The sequence below is a fragment of the Aphanomyces astaci genome, assembly GCF_000520075.1.
Source record: "Aphanomyces astaci strain APO3 unplaced genomic scaffold supercont1.47, whole genome shotgun sequence".
In the NCBI taxonomy this organism is placed as follows: Eukaryota; Oomycota; class Saprolegniomycetes; order Saprolegniales; family Verrucalvaceae; genus Aphanomyces; species Aphanomyces astaci.
Window position 1 is genome coordinate 431,623 of NW_009798310.1, and position 15,047 is coordinate 446,669.

The 15,047-nt window shown below is 51.0% G+C and overlaps 8 protein-coding genes across 13 annotated transcripts; 5 read left to right on the forward strand and 3 right to left on the reverse strand.

The window, feature by feature from the left end:
* The first annotated feature begins 150 nt into the window (after window positions 1-150).
* Window positions 151-1,528, forward strand: H257_13353 (hypothetical protein). The gene has a single exon (XM_009840843.1). The coding sequence runs from the start codon at window positions 256-258 to the stop codon at window positions 706-708; it is 453 nt and encodes a 150-aa protein (XP_009839145.1). The 5' UTR covers window positions 151-255; the 3' UTR covers window positions 709-1,528.
* Window positions 1,529-2,614: 1,086 nt separating this feature from the next.
* On the forward strand, window positions 2,615-4,595 carry H257_13354 (hypothetical protein). Of its 5 annotated transcripts, XM_009840845.1 has the most exons (8): window positions 2,619-2,861; window positions 2,915-3,070; window positions 3,119-3,263; window positions 3,318-3,419; window positions 3,477-3,563; window positions 3,641-3,799; window positions 3,850-4,145; window positions 4,530-4,595. In XM_009840845.1, the coding sequence occupies exons 1-7, from the start codon at window positions 2,629-2,631 to the stop codon at window positions 4,054-4,056; spliced, it is 1,089 nt and encodes a 362-aa protein (XP_009839147.1). In that variant the 5' UTR covers window positions 2,619-2,628; the 3' UTR covers window positions 4,057-4,145; window positions 4,530-4,595. The 5 variants fall into 5 exon arrangements, with proteins under 5 accessions (XP_009839150.1, XP_009839147.1, XP_009839148.1 ...); XM_009840848.1 differs by lacking the exon at window positions 4,530-4,595 and having other exon boundaries at window positions 2,615-2,861; window positions 3,850-4,220; XM_009840846.1 differs by having other exon boundaries at window positions 3,641-4,145.
* A 542-nt stretch (window positions 4,596-5,137) lies between these two features.
* Window positions 5,138-5,939, reverse strand: H257_13355 (hypothetical protein). Its single transcript, XM_009840849.1, has 3 exons — window positions 5,704-5,939; window positions 5,483-5,650; window positions 5,138-5,435 (listed from the first exon to the last, which is right to left on the reverse strand). The coding sequence occupies exons 1-3, from the start codon at window positions 5,825-5,827 to the stop codon at window positions 5,209-5,211; spliced, it is 519 nt and encodes a 172-aa protein (XP_009839151.1). The 5' UTR covers window positions 5,828-5,939; the 3' UTR covers window positions 5,138-5,208.
* Window positions 5,940-6,535: 596 nt separating this feature from the next.
* On the reverse strand, window positions 6,536-7,017 carry H257_13356 (hypothetical protein). The gene is made up of 3 exons (XM_009840850.1): window positions 6,845-7,017; window positions 6,716-6,790; window positions 6,536-6,666 (listed from the first exon to the last, which is right to left on the reverse strand). Exons 1-3 carry the CDS (start codon window positions 6,944-6,946, stop codon window positions 6,658-6,660), a joined length of 186 nt encoding a protein of 61 aa, XP_009839152.1. The 5' UTR covers window positions 6,947-7,017; the 3' UTR covers window positions 6,536-6,657.
* Window positions 7,018-7,352: 335 nt separating this feature from the next.
* H257_13357 lies at window positions 7,353-10,433 on the forward strand. 2 transcript variants are annotated; one of them, XM_009840852.1, is made up of 11 exons: window positions 7,353-7,752; window positions 7,801-7,884; window positions 7,935-8,223; window positions 8,280-8,575; window positions 8,619-8,792; window positions 8,860-8,992; window positions 9,068-9,229; window positions 9,278-9,349; window positions 9,403-9,500; window positions 9,583-9,751; window positions 9,793-10,433. In XM_009840852.1, exons 1-11 carry the CDS (start codon window positions 7,382-7,384, stop codon window positions 10,063-10,065), a joined length of 2,121 nt encoding a protein of 706 aa, XP_009839154.1. In that variant the 5' UTR covers window positions 7,353-7,381; the 3' UTR covers window positions 10,066-10,433. The 2 variants fall into 2 exon arrangements, with proteins under 2 accessions (XP_009839154.1, XP_009839153.1); XM_009840851.1 differs by having other exon boundaries at window positions 9,403-9,751.
* A 135-nt stretch (window positions 10,434-10,568) lies between these two features.
* On the forward strand, window positions 10,569-11,816 carry H257_13358 (hypothetical protein; the record flags this gene model as incomplete). Its single annotated transcript, XM_009840853.1, has 2 exons — window positions 10,569-11,137; window positions 11,199-11,816. 2 exons carry the CDS (start codon window positions 10,569-10,571, stop codon window positions 11,554-11,556), a joined length of 927 nt encoding a protein of 308 aa, XP_009839155.1. The 3' UTR covers window positions 11,557-11,816.
* Window positions 11,817-11,920: 104 nt separating this feature from the next.
* On the forward strand, window positions 11,921-12,665 carry H257_13359 (hypothetical protein). The gene is made up of 2 exons (XM_009840854.1): window positions 11,921-12,413; window positions 12,455-12,665. The coding sequence occupies exons 1-2, from the start codon at window positions 12,003-12,005 to the stop codon at window positions 12,599-12,601; spliced, it is 558 nt and encodes a 185-aa protein (XP_009839156.1). The 5' UTR covers window positions 11,921-12,002; the 3' UTR covers window positions 12,602-12,665.
* Window positions 12,666-13,085: 420 nt separating this feature from the next.
* H257_13360 (hypothetical protein) lies at window positions 13,086-14,712 on the reverse strand. The gene has a single exon (XM_009840855.1). The coding sequence runs from the start codon at window positions 14,458-14,460 to the stop codon at window positions 13,144-13,146; it is 1,317 nt and encodes a 438-aa protein (XP_009839157.1). The 5' UTR covers window positions 14,461-14,712; the 3' UTR covers window positions 13,086-13,143.
* Window positions 14,713-15,047: the final 335 nt, after the last annotated feature.

A 15,047-nucleotide genomic window follows, 5' to 3' on the forward strand; every position in this document is an offset into this window, starting at 1 on the left:
GTTAGAATGAAAACTGCGTTTATTAGATGTGGAACCAACCATGTACTACAGAAATACAGTAAGTATGTGACACAAACAATCTTAGCAACATCGGTTTATTGTTAACGTTAGCGAGAATATGAACCTGTTACAATGGTCATATTAACTGTTTATTGCTAGCGTTCTTCCGAAAGGACCAATAAGCTCCGAAGACAATTGAGAAGCATAAAATACGTCTCAAATGTGTGATACTGTTAATTCATTTTTGGAGGTACTATGATCACCGGCCCAAGTGTTGAATTTGGAGGGTCTTTTTCTGATTCTGGAGGAACTGGTGGTATTGCCCAGCTTCGGCGCCGAGGGGCATCGAGTCGTACGCTTGGGACGTTTCGTACGCGGCGTTGTCTTCGAACGGCCGGTAGTAGTCTGAGTGGCTGGTTGGAGTATTGGTTTTCGTTGGTGGGGGTGGCGCCTGCAACTTCTGGAGCAACTCGGCCTTTTGCTGATACGTTCCCGCTTCGGCACCGAGTGGCAGCGTATCGTCTGGGTGATTCGCGTCTGTCACGTACGCCGCGTCATCTTGTTCGTAGGACTCGGGCTTCTTACGGCGGCCATAGGACCCCGCTTCCGCGCCCAATGGCAATGTGTCGTGGGGTTGGTTTGCATCGGTGTTGTACTGCTGGTCTTGGGACGAGGAGGTTTGAGAAGTACTGGGAAGTTGGTGTCTAAATGTGGAGGATGATGGAAGGAACGTGATGACGTCGGGCTTGGCGGGGGCGTCACCAGGTGCTGCTTTGGCAGCTTGCCACGTGGATTGGATCATTTTCATGTTGTTGGCCATGCCGGTTCCGCCTAATTGAGAAATCAGCGCCGCTTTCTTGGCGGCGCGGGATTCCGCCGCGGTCTGGCCAGTGTGCACGGACGCCTTGGACGTGGGCTTTTTGGGTCGCTTGGGCGGGCGAAAGTCTTCGATGCGTTGCTGAGCAACCACGGAAGGTTCAAAGCGATCAACCACGACAGCTGAAACGGATCGACCGGTCGGAGGCGGACGGGGTGCTGCTGCGAGGTTGGACACGACACGCCTGGATGACAGAGGAGCACTGAATGGAGCGGCAGGCATGACGTCGTTCTCTTCTAGAAGGGCGACGCCGGATGTCTGTCGGTGGTGGTGTGTGGACGACGCCGGCGGGCGAGGTAATTGCGTAGAAGGTGCCGCGGACGGGTGCAGCGAATTGTTGTCTAGGTCGTGCTGGAACGCCAATTGGTGGAACCCAGATGCATGTGTACCTTCGACCACCACTGGAGCCTTTCCCGGCTGGGGGTTGTGAATGGTGTCGTCCTGGGCATACGGGTCCACAAAGTCTTCAAACTGGGGCGCCTTGCGTCGCTGGCATCGCTTGAAGTAGAAGACCACGACGATCCCGACCACAAGAGCGGCCCCCACGCCCACGAGCAGGATGGTCACCCATCCATTCTTCGCTTCCTCTTCCAATCCTCGTTGGAGTGCGCTGGACCTGCCAACGGTGGGCTGCATTGGCAACTTTGGCGTTACTACCGTCGCGCAATTGCCGTGTAGAAATCATCCGGATATTGCAAAGACGGGGCGTCTCATCCGGATACTTGATGTGCGACAAGTACGGATAATTTCGGATAACACAGAATCAGGTTGGAATTCATTCCGACAAAGCTGACCATGTGGTGAACTTGGACGTTTTTGGGGCGCTTGTAAGGTGACAAAACTCGACGTGCTATAGCGCGAGCAATTTGTCAGCGTTAAAGAATACTTCGTAAGTGCTTTGTGTATCGTACACTGTATCACGCGAATATAAAGCCGAAAGGAATGTCTTATGAGTCGAGAGTACAGTACTCCGTGGAGTATAGTTGTAGGTACAAAGTCTCATGTTCAGATTGACCGGTTCTTTTGGCTCAGTTGGGAGCACGTCTACTTCTAGAACAATTTACACTTGATCTAAGTAGGACAAGAAAACATTCATGATCGCTGGATCAGTACATAGTCCCAGGTTTCCTCAGGTCCTTGGCATCGGTAGTTACTACGTAGTTAGTAGTAGGGTCGAGTCCGAACCCTCCCCTTCCACTTTATGTAACGTTATTGTATTGACAGGGTTGCACGTGTTATAACGTCTTTACGATATGATTAGTAGAACTGCAATTCCATGGGAGCAACAATTCCTCTGTTGCCCACGTCATCCTTTCACTTGTTCGTATTATGTCATAGTCAATATGCAAAGTAAACCAAAACCACACATTATTCTTGTAGCTTGGGGTTACTGGAAGTGCATTTCAGTGGTTAGTGATAGCTAACCACTGGAGATGCAACTTAACCTCCGGAACAGCAACACAGGGGGTCCGGGGGTTCCGAGGTTATAGGGCTGCAAGGGAAATGATTACGTAAGCAACAGTGGAAGCGTTGCGATTTCACTGTTGCAGTGTCTGCGTATTATTTTGGTAGAACGATGCTGATTCGCTATAATATAATGAATTAGCGAATCAAATGCGTCAATTGGTGTCCTATTTATAGCCGTGGGACAGTTGCGAAATTCTCCAGACCAAGTCGTTTCAAATCGTCCGGATAATAGGTATCCGGTACGCTTGACTCTCTACTGCACATTCAAAACCATTGCGGAGGCCATGGCAAGTCCGAGCAGAGCTGGGAGATACCAGCCCAACCAAACTCCGCATCAACCTGCGCAGCAACATTCCCCGTCGGAAGATGGACCCATCGTGATCGAGGAAGGCGCTCGAACCAACGTAAACACAGGCGACGTGGAGGGGATGGCCAAACCACCGACCAAGTTCTTGCCCCAGTTCAAGTTCATCCTCTTCATGATCTTTGTGAATGTCGTGTTGTTCGTCGTGGAAATGTAAGCTCTCTCCTCTTCCATGTTGACCTCCGTTATCCTCAATGTCTGTGTAGCGGCGAGAACGGGTGGGCGTTCGAGGATATGAAACTGAACCCGCTGCTTGGACCGACGGCGACGGTGCTTCTGCAAATGGGAGCCCAGCGCTCCGACTTGATCTTCGATGGCGAATGGTGGCGCTTGATCACGGCTATGTTTCTGCATGCAGGCTTGTATGTCGTCCATCTTCCTCCCGTCGAACCTTCCTCATCTTGCATTAGGCTGCACTTGTTCTTCAATATGCTGGGCTTGTACCAGTTGGGCGTGGAATTAGAAAACGCGTTCGATCGCCGCCGCATTGTCTTCATCTACTTTACCTCGGGCATCGTCGGAGCCATTTGCTCGGCGGTGTTCGTTCCGGATGTGGTAAGAAATATACATCCATATTTGAAAAGTGATACTAAAAGTGATACTTTTTAGGTGGGCGTGGGCGCATCCGGGGCAATTTTTGGGCTTTTTGGGGCCACATTTGCTGAATTTATCCTGAATTGGGCCCTGTATGCCAACCGCATTTGCCACATGGTGCGATTATTTAACTCTTTTTGCTATTTTATTTGGCTCATATTTCGATGTAAATAGACAAACTTGGTGGTCGTGGCCATTGTCAACCTGGCCATTGGGCTGTTGCCGTATGTCAACAACTTTGCCCACCTGTCCGGCTTTATCGTACGTGATTTCAGAAGATTCAACTATTATTTATCATATTGCAGATTCAACTATTATTTATCTTCGTTTCAATTTAGACGGGGTTGGGTATGGGGTTTGCCATGCTGAGTCTCCCAACGAACCGCCAAGATCGCTTATTGAACACCCGGTCGCCCAGACAGCGACTCCTGGGCAAGATTGGCGGCACATTTACCTTTTTATTCGCGCTGCTGTTTATCATCTTGCTGGCTACTCATGTACGTTTTATCTATTAAAGGGGATAAATGAATCATCATTTATACACTAGTCGGACGCGTCCAAGGCGTGCTCGTGGTGCAAGTACCTGGACTGCGTGCCGGCCCCGTGGTGGAGCTGCGACACGTCTGGAGGCCAGTGCTACGGCCACAAGTTCACCAACGGCACCCTTATCGTCACATGCCCCGGAGGCCGCAACGTCAGCGCTCCCGTCGGAAGCGACTTCACCGCGGCCGTGTGCTCGTCCGTGTGCACGTAATTTAAACCAGTATCGACCGCACACGGTTGAAGTCTTGGTTTTTGAGGGCTCGGTGTGATGGGATTAGTCGTAGTGGTCCGTAGTACTCGGTAAGCTAGTCTACACTACGCATGAGGTTAATGTACAAGGTATTGTGAATTCGAAATAAACTTGCAAAATTCGCCTGGTTTATTGAATCAATGCTGGAGTTGTGATTGGTTGAATATACTTGTCCTTTTTTCTGCAAGAGCCAATGAAATCCACTCAAAAATGGATTAGCCAATAGCGTCGATTCGATTTGACGGGGTCTGGAAATTCATAGTATCGAATCCACAATATTATTGTGTGTTCTACGTATTACAGTAATAATAGTAATTATTTATATGGATTTCAAATATCCGTGATAGTATCATGTGTCATCCAAACGTCATCCAACATTAATATTAGGTCATATCCTAATTAGTAGAGATGAGAGTAAATTAGGATTATGCTAGGTCATTGCATACAGGCCTCGTCCGGGAGCGGCACGGCCTACGGCCTACCTGCCGCTGCCCGACAAGAAGAAAAGATAGATCATTCGGTGAAGTGAGATGCTTAGATCCGCGCTCTCGTACGGCCGCGCTTGCGCAGACGGCCTCCCGGGCGCTCGGGGCCAACGTACGGCTTGGTCCCTACTTTAGGTTTCATCCCACAACTTCATCCAGTTTCATCCAATGTCATCCAAATTTCATCCACATGTCATCCACACGTTTAATTCAACAATTATATTATATTAACCATAGTATCCAAGGTTGGTATTAATATTCAATGCTGTCCCGTAAGTCTTAAGTACTTCCACATAACTTCCTCCGGCTGAATGAAATCGCCGGACCTACGAAATATGAAGTATATATCGAATATATGAGGTAGTATTTTGGGAGTTTTCTCTCGTCGTAGCTCCTTTTATCGAATCAAACTGCTCTGCTCGATATCTTGGTGATTTCAACAATCCCCCAAAATTGTCAAATTTGGGCCAAAAGCATAAAACTTGCTAAACACCTCTATAATATCGGCATAATATGGACATCCGGGGTTTCGGGGTTCGGTGCATACTCGTTTACAGTTCGTTTGTGTTTGGGGTTGCATGGTTACTCGTTAGTACATCGATACGTTTTTCTATAAATAAAACACTCCCTATGCGTTGTTGGTGGGTGTATTGAGGGGGGTAAATAAGGCGGCAAAGCTGCACGTGGTGGGCTCTGCTTTCCGGACGTACTTCCGCAGGGGGCTGAGGCTGATGGGTGGCGACGTGGACAGAGCCAGCACTTTGACATGCGGCAGGGGAGTCCCGTCCGTCGACTTCTTGGCGTGGGCCTTACATTTGCCCTTGATTTGGGAAAACTTTTCGCATCCGTCGACGGCTACTCGAAAGTAAAATACCAGGGAGGGATTGGGGGGTGGGTTGTACCGCACTTGCGGCCGCCGCCGTGCGCGATACAGTAGCCCTTGCTTTGAGCCAGCTTTTCGCACTCGTCGACTTGGCACTTCCTGCCTCCCCCGTGCGCAATGCAGTGCCCCCTGCTCTGGGCGAGTTTGGTGCACGCCGCCACTTTGCACCGAGTGCCCCCGCCGTGGGCTAAAAAGTAGTGAGCGAACTGGAACGGAATAGGAACGGAATAGGTGCAGTACCTTTGCAAAGGCCGCGGGTTTGGGCAAACTTGGCGCAGCCGTTGTGCTGGCACAGAGCTCGGCGACTGGTACCACCCATGGGCTTGTCGTTCATGTTGAGATTTGAGTTGAAATTTTCGCACATCTTGTTGCCTTCGACAATCGACGCATCTTTCGTCGAAATTGCAACTTCAAGCAGCCAATCACGACCAACTGGACCGACCGCATGGGACACCGCCTCGTTCCGCTCTTCTTCGTCGCATATGGAATTGTGTCTTCCTTGGGCTAATTATAGTTTACTGGCATTATTATTCCACCAATGAATGAATTTACAAGGAATATTACAAATCCACAGTACCAGGTTATAATTCGTGTTAAAACATCTCCATACTACCGGTACAGTAGTACTACAGTATACAGTGGACATAATGTACCACACCGGAATTTTCACCAAGTGTATCGCCTTCTTCTTTTATACTCGGAGTAGTTGACTGTAGGTACAGTAGAGCTTACAATTGAATGCGGTCGAAACCGACAAGAGCTATGCTGGCCTGTGGGGTCAACGAAACCAACTTAAGATGGCATTTTGAGTAATTATAATCGTTTATATGGGGTTAATTTCATTCTAACGACCTAGCTACCGAAGCAGGACGGCACTGGACTCTGGATGATCGTGGGGAGTGGAATGGGGAATCGGAAAGTCACTCTCTTCAATAAATCTCAGAAAATGTAGATAAGGTTGATTTGGTCAATCGTCACTTTCCCCATTCAGCCACCCTCCACATCATCATCATCGTTCGTCCGAGACACCGCCGCTGCTTCGTCTACGAACAACTCAGCAACAACATCGAAAGGGGGGGTAAGAGGTCAAGCATATTCTGTTGTCATTACAACACGCCATACCATCCTGCATCGTGACTATACTGGTCCTACAACGAAGGAAGGGCGTCGGGGTAGGTACAGAAGCCAACTTCTTTACTCCGCCTACAACACAATGTCATGGTCGTGTCGTTGAAGACAGGGAACGTGCTACCTTGACAGCAGCAACAGGGTTCTTCTTGTTGTACTTCTTGGCGAAACGTTGGTTGCGCAAGAACTTGGGGTCCAACTACAGAGGGACATGTGATAAGAGAGACGTCGCATGAGAGAAGCTAGGACGTACGCCCTTGGTCGACTTGTAACGGTGGTCTTTGGGCTTGCGGATCCCGTTCTTGTGGGCCTTGAAAGTTTGGTTGCGGGCGGTATGATGCTTTTGCTTGACCATGTTTAGCTCTTAATTGGCAAATAACATGAAGCGCACTGCACCACGAAATGGCCCAGGGTGGGCCAACCAATTAAACCAATCTGTTTTAACCAATCACGTCGCTGGAAATATACGCCTCCTTGGGATAAATCTCGAAAATAGGATATTTATCCTAATTAGGAGTAATGCAATTCTTTCCAGTGCTCCTTTGAAGGGGATGCTGGGCCATAAATCGCGTCAATGCATGCCCTTGCATGTCCATCGAAGCGATGAAGTAAGTGCAGGACAATGAGATGCCATGGTCCTGATCTACTGGTGTGACGTGGGTTGCTGCTTGTGCCTAACACTATTTCATGGTCGATCACCAAAAAACCTGGTATCCGGATGATGGGGGAAATATGTATCCGGAGCGGGCGTTCTTCAATTTGTACAACCCGCACATTTGACAACGAAAACATGGCAGAATCTGGCGCCGTGACCACGTCGTCTACGTCCGAGCGGGAGTTCGTCGTGCCGCTGTCGCAGAACCTGCAGCAACGCCTAGGAGACCGACAGTATGAGAAGCGCAAAGGGGCTGCTCTGGAAGTGGAGAACCTCGTGAAGCAACTCGCGGAGAGCAAGGCGCCGGCAGACAAAGATGCGATTCCGGTGGTGATTGACTTGTTGGAGAAGAAGTTTACGCGGTCCGTGAATGCGAACTTCCGCAAGGGGGGACTCATTGGACTGGCGGGGACGGCGATTGGACTTATGCATAATGCCGAACTGTACCTGGATGCGCTCATCCCCCCTGTGTTGCACTGCTTTGACGACACGGAAGCCCGAGTCCGGTGAGTACTTCCTCACAAGTCTGCATGCATCTTACATGTTGTGTGTAGGTACTACGCATGCGAGAGCTTGTACAACATCGTCAAGGTCGCTCGTGGCGCTATCCTCAAGTACTTTAACCAGATCTTCGACGGGTGTGTCCTTTCTCATGTCTGCCCTTTCTCACGGTCGTGTTTCTCTTTAGGTTGTGCAAACTTTTTGCTGATGTGGACACGGACGTGAAGAACGGTGCGCACTTGCTCGATCGACTGGTCAAGGACATTGTCACCGAGAGCGAAGTGTTCGACGTGGACATGTTCATTCCGTTGCTGCAGAACAACATCCGCAAGTCCAACCCGTACATCCGCCAGCTGATTGTGGGCTGGATCACCGTCCTCGACTCTGTCCCGGACATCGAGATGCTGGACTACCTTCCCGACTTTCTCGACGGCCTCTTCAACATGCTCAGCGACGGCAACCGCGAAATCCGACAGGTCGGTTCCCTTGATTTTCCCATGGGCATTCCATTAATATGCATCGATGGTTGTAGGCGGCAGACAGCGCCTTGAGCGAGTTCCTCCGGGAGATCAAGTCGACGCCATTCGTGGATCTGGGGCCCATGGTGCACATCCTCGTGGCGCAGTGCCAGTCCAAGGAGCGGTTCACGCGGCTAACGGCGGCGACGTGGGTGCTGGACTTCGTCGTGCTGGGGAAGGAGCGCCTCGTTCGCTTCTACGCCGAGCTGCTGGGGGCGATCTTGACGTGCATTTCCGACGCGGAAGGCGAGATCCGGCTGGTCGGCGAACGGGCCAACGCCGACTTGCTGGCGCTGGTTAAAGCCACCACGTAAGAACTCCACGAATCTCCCTCGGTTTAACGACATGTGTAGAGGTGACGTGGACTTTTTGCCGCTGATCGCCAAGTTGAACGTGGAACTGGTCAGCACGTACATCCCGACGCGGCTGGCGTCGCTTACGTGGATCTCCATGTTGTTGGAGAAGAAGCCGACGCAACTGAGCTCCCAACTGAGTGCGTTGCTGCCGACGTTGCTGAAAACCCTCAGGTACATGAATACATCTATATATATTTACGGAACCACGAGTGCAAGATGGATACATCCCTCGGTTTAGTGACACGTCGGACCAAGTGGTGTCGCTCAACTTGGAAGTGCTCGCGCGCCTGAGCACCAACTTGACCCAGCTCGAGTTTTCCAAAGTGCTCCAAGCCGTGATCCAGCTCTTTGCCACCGACGCCCGCCTCTTGGTATATATATATATATATATATATATATATATATATATAATATTATTTCTAACCGAGGGATTATTGTTGTTGCAGGAAAAGCGAGGGTCCCTGATTGTGCGCAAACTGTGTACTCTGTTGGACGCCAAGAGCATTTACATGGTGTTTGCGACGGTGTTGAGCTCCCACGAAGACCTGGACTACGTGTCACTGATGGTGCACACGCTCAACCTGATCTTGCTTACGGCCAACGAACTGGTACTCATTCCTGAATTATATATATATTAAATATATATTCTTATAAAGGAACACTTGCGGGCGGTGCTGCGACGCAGTTTTGAGCCGAAAGCGTCCAAGGACGACGTCGACGTGTTTACGGTACGTGGCTATTTCTACTCCAGTTGCTGCAATAGTTCTGGAGCAACGTGTAGACGCTGTACAAGACGTGGTGCCACAACCCCGTGTCCACGTTCAGCCTGTGTTTGCTGGCCCAGTCGTACGAGCTGTCGAGTGCGCTCGTGTTGAAATTATATCCTTTTCACCGTGTGATATATATATATATATTTTTTTTCTATGCTTTCATGGTTTCATTAACCGAACGAATGCTGCACCAGCGAAATCGACGCGTCCGTGGGGTTTTTGATGCAAATTGACAAGCTCGTGCAGTTGCTCGAGTCTCCCATCTTCATCCAACTGCGCCTGCAATTGCTGGAAACTCACGCGACGTACCATGTCAATCTCATGAAGAGCATGTACGGCCTCCTCATGCTCTTGCCACAGGTACATTACATGGATCGAATTCGAATGACTTGGTATGGTAGAGCTCGGCGTTTCGGACGTTGCGCGACCGACTGGCCAGTGTGACCTCCATGGCGATGGCCATCTCTCGACCCCAGTACCAACCCCCCCCGCCACCTCCGGCGTCGCCTGCCACCAGCACCGAGAAGAAGGAGGGCGTTGTCGGCGTGTCGGTGCCTACCCTACTGGCGCATTTCGATGCGGTCCAAGCCAAGCATACTGCCCTTCGTCAGCATGTGTTGGCCCAGAAGTCGGTGATTCGCCAACCTTCCGCCCTGCTTCCTTCTACGACTTAATGGACGTTGATAGTATGGTAATGTCAAAGCTGATGGAGACACGAGAACGGTACTTTGGCAACGAGGCCGAGCTCTCGCGTACTATGACGCTGGGTTTTTAGTCTATGGCACGTGGGGGAAAGAATGTACCATCCGCAATGAAAACCAAAGGGATGGCAGCACTCCCATGGAGGATGGGAGGTCTCATACACCCACACGCCAAGGATCAATGCATACTTCTCGCTACTGCAATGCTTCTCCATGGGGCTATCTATCCCTCAGAGAGAAGATTGACCGGACATGGCATGTCTAAGACAAGCTCCCACATGTAGATGCAACGACGGTGCGCCGTTGTGGAACGATGTGATCTCACGACAATTCGTCACTGGGATATGAGGATGGAAATCCAATTGTGACCAAGATAAGTGGTGGGGAGGAATGTCCGGATACGGGGCCAATTATCTGGATAATTCGAATCAGCCAACCAATGATTGAAGTTGCCATCCAACATACCCGCCGCCGTGATGAAGTTGACGCTCAAGGCCAAGCATGCCACCGGCAAGGCCACCGCCGCCGCCCCTGTTGTGACGATGCCGAAGAAGACGCCCACTGAGCCCGAAGCATCCAATGACGAATCGGACGAAGGTGAAGAGGAAGAGCATGAGAACGACGACGACGATGACGACGATGGAAGCGATGCCGATGGAGATGACGACGATGATGACGATGATGTGTTGCCGGCGGACGACAACTTTGACGAAGACAATGATGATGGGGACGAAGAAGAAGGAGCGGTGGGGTTTGCCGACGCCATGAGCAAAGTGTTGAACCAGAACGTGGAAGAAGAGAAGGCGCCGATCTTGGCCAAGCGCGTGACATCGCAGATGCGCGAGATCTCCAAGGACAAGTCCACGACCAATGCATCCAAGCTGAGTGCCAAGGAGAAGCGGGCGCGGGAAGAGAAGGACATGGTGATTCCCAGTCACTTGACCATGGCCCAGGACAAGGCTCTGCGCGGGATTGCGACCAAGGGCGTCGTGGCTTTCTTCAACGCCATCGCCAAGCACCAGCACGGCCAACAGCAGCAAGATGGGTACACTTGGCATCATTATTACAGGAAGGAACATGGGACTCATTCGTGGATGATGTGGTAGGTCGAAACAGATCAAGTCACTGAGCAAGGATTCGTTCTTGGGCCTGTTGAAGCAACAAGGCAAGCACAAGGAAGCCGCGCAACCGGAGGACGGCAGCGAAGGAGAAGACAAGTCCAACTGGTCGGTGGTCCAAGACGACTACATGATGGGCGCCAAGCTCAAGGACTTTGACAAGGACGACGATGTCGCGAACGAGGATGAGGAAGTGTGGAATGCTGCGCACGACCAACTGGACTCGGACAACGAAGATGGAAGCAACAAGAAGGGCAAAGCAAACGGTGCGAAGAAGGGCGGCAACCACAATGCCAAGAAGAAGGGCGGTAACAACAAAGCACAGAAGAAGCAGCGCACCAGATAGAACGACGTGTGCACTAGGATACAAACCCATTCTTTATCTAACTCGGACAACATCCCTTCTTATTCCACGGCGACTGATGCAAGCCGTGCGGACTGATGGAAGCGGCGCTGGGCCTCTTCTTCCACTCGCTTGGCCACCTTTTGCTCTTCCAAGTACCGGTGCTGCACCAGAAAGCCCGCATAAGCACCCCCAAGTCCGAACACGACCGCCATCATGGCCTTGCCCACGTTGTTGTTCCCTCGCATGTTTGATGTTCGAAGTTTCAACACCAGTGGTTCGAATTCCGGATAGGTTGGATCTTTATCCGGAACTCCGCCGAAACGTCGCGACCGTTTACCGTCGATTTTGCTGACTGGATGTTTGTATCGACCAAGAAGGATTGGGGTTGGCTTCAACCGCCGACTTGTGGTGACCGCACATAGTTCAACTTGGGCTCGTTCGATCACATGGGTCTGCTCACGCTCCTCCGCAAGCTCAAGAAAGATGACTCGGAAGCGCGCATCTTGGTGCTGGGCCTGGACAACGGCGGCAAGACTACGATCCTGAAGAAGCTGTCCGAAGAAGACATCAGTCACATCATGCCCACGCAGGGATTCAACGTCAAGAGTCTCCAAGTGGACGGGTTTAAGCTCAACATGTGGGACATTGGCGGGCAAAAGACTATTCGCCCGTACTGGCGGAACTACTACGAACAAACGGACGCGTTGATTTACGTGATTGACAGCGCAGACCGCCGCCGCTTGGAGGAAACGGGCATCGAGCTGAACGCGCTGTTGGAAGAGGAGAAGCTCAGTGCGGCTTGTTTGCTCGTGTTTGCCAACAAGCAAGACTTGCTCAATGCATTGCCCGCCTCGGAGGTTTGTTGATCAGGCTGTATATTGTGCTGACCTGTGGGTAGATTTCAACGGCATTGAACCTCAGCTCCATCCGCAACCGACCGTACCAAATCCAAGCGTGCTCGGCCAAGACGGGAGAAGGGTTGCAAGAAGGTATGGAGTGGATAGTCGGCAAGGTTGGCGAAGAGCGTGGTCGCGAAGCCAAGTAAAGTGAAGGTGTACTGTACCTCGGTCCCTTGAAATTTCAATAACAATGCATGGTCATAAACTGGTCGTCATTTGTTATTTACGTGACCAGGGTAGGGTTCGTGGTAGCGGTAATAGGTTGATTCAACCAATGAAAGGTCCGATTCAAAACACGTTTCAACCCTAGCAATTGCATGGTTAAACTCTGAAAACGATTGCTCCAAGGCGCGACCCCCAGTTAAGTAGTTGCGTTTCGTCATTGCTTGGATGGCATGTTCTCCATTTGAGCAGCTGACGCCGCCGGTGCGATGTCAGGCTTTGAACTGATGAAAGTCCACTGGTTGGAATTATGTTAATTGTTTAAACGTATATTATGATTAAACGTTATTTGTGGTCTGAAATAGGGGTATATTATGATTAACGTTAAACGTTATTTGTGGTCGGAAGTAGGGGTGGGTGAAAGCCTAATTAGGTTCAAAATAGGGAAGGACATTCCCTAAATAGGTCAACGAGCCTTGTTTTGATTGGCGGGATTCGTGACCAGTGTTGAGCACCTCACGTCATTTCATTCCGCGATTGCTTGGTTTCCCCCACCTATCTCATGTTGCGCTCGATCATCAAGGCCACGCCGCTGCTCCGCCCAACGGGACAGCAAGTCCGCCGCCTCAACTTGCATGAGTACCAATCCATGAAGATCATGCAATCCTACGGCGTCGCGATCCCTGCCTCCGAAGCGGCCAACACCCCCGAGGAAGCCGTGCAAGTGTACAACAAGCTCAAGGGAGGCGACGAGTCCAAGGACGTCGTGATCAAGGCGCAAGCGTTGACCGGTGGTCGCGGTCTCGGTCACTTCAAGAACGGCTTCAAAGGCGGTGTGCACATGTGCACCAAGGCTGAAGACGCCAAGAACTTTGCGCAAAAGATGATTGGTGAAACCCTCGTCACCAAGCAAACCGGCGAAAAGGGTATTGAAGTGGCCAAGGTGTTCCTCATGGAACGTGTGTACTTGCGTCGCGAAATGTACTTTAGCATCCTCATGGACCGCGCGTCGCAAGGCCCGGTGTTGGTGGGTTCCCCCGCCGGCGGGACCTCGATCGAAGACGTGGCGCACAACACGCCCGAACTCATCTTCAAGGAAAACATCGACATCATGACCGGTCCCACCAACGAACAGCTGACCCGCCTCGCGTCCAACATGGGCTTGGAAGGCGCCCCCCTCTCCCGCGGCGTGGAACTCTTGGGCAACTTGTACAAGATGTTCATCGGCGTGGACGCGACCCAAGTGGAAATCAACCCGTTGGCCGAAACCCCCGACGGCCAAGTGTTTGCGTGCGACGCCAAGATCAACTTCGACGACAACGCCGCCTTCCGCCAAGCCGAGATCTTTGCCCAGCGCGACAAGACCCAGGAAGACGCGCGCGAAGTCGAAGCCAGCGCGTACGATCTTAACTACATTGGGCTGGACGGCAACATCGGGTGCCTCGTGAACGGCGCCGGTCTCGCCATGGCCACCATGGACATCATCCAGCTGTTCGGCGGGTCGCCCGCCAACTTTTTGGACGTCGGCGGGGGCGCCACCGAAGCCCAGGTGAAGAAGGCGTTTGAGATTCTGAACGCGGACACCCAGGTCAAGTCCATCTTGGTCAACATCTTCGGAGGCATCATGCGCTGCGACGTGATCGCCGCGGGAATCATCGCCGCCGTGAAGGACCTCGGCATGAAGAAGCCCATTGTGATCCGACTGCAGGGAACCAACGTGGAGAAGGCCCGCGCCCTCATCGAGAACTCTGGCTTCCGCATGATTGTCGCCAACGACTTGGACGACGCCGCCCAGAAGGCCGTCAAGATCGCCGACATTGTCACGCAAGCCGAAGAAGTGCATGTGAACGTGACCTTCGAGTTGCCGCTTTAGATTGTCGAAAAGGATTGAACCACACGTTGCTGTACTTATTGAAGTATGATTGGTCGAAAAGAATGACTACCGATCAGTTGATTGGTGGAAGTTTGAACACTGCCCTGTGATTGGTAGACAACACAAAGAATATTGGCGAATCGGATACTACATATCGGTATTCCTTGCTACCAGTATTGTTAAGTGAGGTTTCAGGATGTAATAAAAATTTGTCGGCTCCGATTCAAATGTAGTTTGTTGACTGTGAATTCCCGTTTATCGTAGGTACTACTACAGTACCAGTATGGTGCATTTACACTTTCAAAGTTTAAACCCCGAAACCTCAGAAGGCACCCCAACCATTATTATGTGACAGAAACTACTGGTAGAAGCATCAACGAAACTCGAGTCATCCTCTCGTACTACCGGTACCGTATAGTGTATATGTATTGCGACAGGTGATATTTCACAACCAGCCGACACTCGTTCTCAAAATTTTGTTAATCCATTGCGTCATACAAATTTGAAGTATATTCAACATGTTCACAAGTAAATATCAGTTATTACAAGAAAATTAT

What these genes read in the sequence shown, in the direction of transcription:
- H257_13360 (XM_009840855.1), bottom strand. Translation starts at nt 14,460, where the DNA reads ATGCACTTCTTCGGCTTGCGTGACAATGTCGGCGATCTTGACGGCCTT.
- H257_13356 (XM_009840850.1), bottom strand. Translation starts at nt 6,946, where the DNA reads ATGGTCAAGCAAAAGCATCATACCGCCCGCAACCAAACTTTCAAGGCC. An exon ending in GTTACAAGTCGACCAAGGGC is followed by an intron (nt 6,791 to 6,844) that starts GTACGTCCTAGC and finishes GTCCCTCTGTAG; the next exon opens with TTGGACCCCAAGTTCTTGCG.
- H257_13353 (XM_009840843.1), top strand. Translation starts at nt 256, where the DNA reads ATGATCACCGGCCCAAGTGTTGAATTTGGAGGGTCTTTTTCTGATTCT.
- H257_13354 (XM_009840848.1), top strand. Translation starts at nt 2,629, where the DNA reads ATGGCAAGTCCGAGCAGAGCTGGGAGATACCAGCCCAACCAAACTCCG. An exon ending in GTGTTGTTCGTCGTGGAAAT is followed by an intron (nt 2,862 to 2,914) that starts GTAAGCTCTCTC and finishes ATGTCTGTGTAG; the next exon opens with CGGCGAGAACGGGTGGGCGT. An exon ending in ATGTTTCTGCATGCAGGCTT is followed by an intron (nt 3,071 to 3,118) that starts GTATGTCGTCCA and finishes ATCTTGCATTAG; the next exon opens with GCTGCACTTGTTCTTCAATA.
- H257_13355 (XM_009840849.1), bottom strand. Translation starts at nt 5,827, where the DNA reads ATGTGCGAAAATTTCAACTCAAATCTCAACATGAACGACAAGCCCATG. An exon ending in AACCCGCGGCCTTTGCAAAG is followed by an intron (nt 5,651 to 5,703) that starts GTACTGCACCTA and finishes ACTACTTTTTAG; the next exon opens with CCCACGGCGGGGGCACTCGG. An exon ending in CGGCGGCGGCCGCAAGTGCG is followed by an intron (nt 5,436 to 5,482) that starts GTACAACCCACC and finishes ACTTTCGAGTAG; the next exon opens with CCGTCGACGGATGCGAAAAG.
- H257_13357 (XM_009840852.1), top strand. Translation starts at nt 7,382, where the DNA reads ATGGCAGAATCTGGCGCCGTGACCACGTCGTCTACGTCCGAGCGGGAG. An exon ending in GCAACCGCGAAATCCGACAG is followed by an intron (nt 8,224 to 8,279) that starts GTCGGTTCCCTT and finishes CGATGGTTGTAG; the next exon opens with GCGGCAGACAGCGCCTTGAG. An exon ending in CCACCGACGCCCGCCTCTTG is followed by an intron (nt 8,993 to 9,067) that starts GTATATATATAT and finishes TTGTTGTTGCAG; the next exon opens with GAAAAGCGAGGGTCCCTGAT.
- H257_13359 (XM_009840854.1), top strand. Translation starts at nt 12,003, where the DNA reads ATGGGTCTGCTCACGCTCCTCCGCAAGCTCAAGAAAGATGACTCGGAA. An exon ending in ATGCATTGCCCGCCTCGGAG is followed by an intron (nt 12,414 to 12,454) that starts GTTTGTTGATCA and finishes ACCTGTGGGTAG; the next exon opens with ATTTCAACGGCATTGAACCT.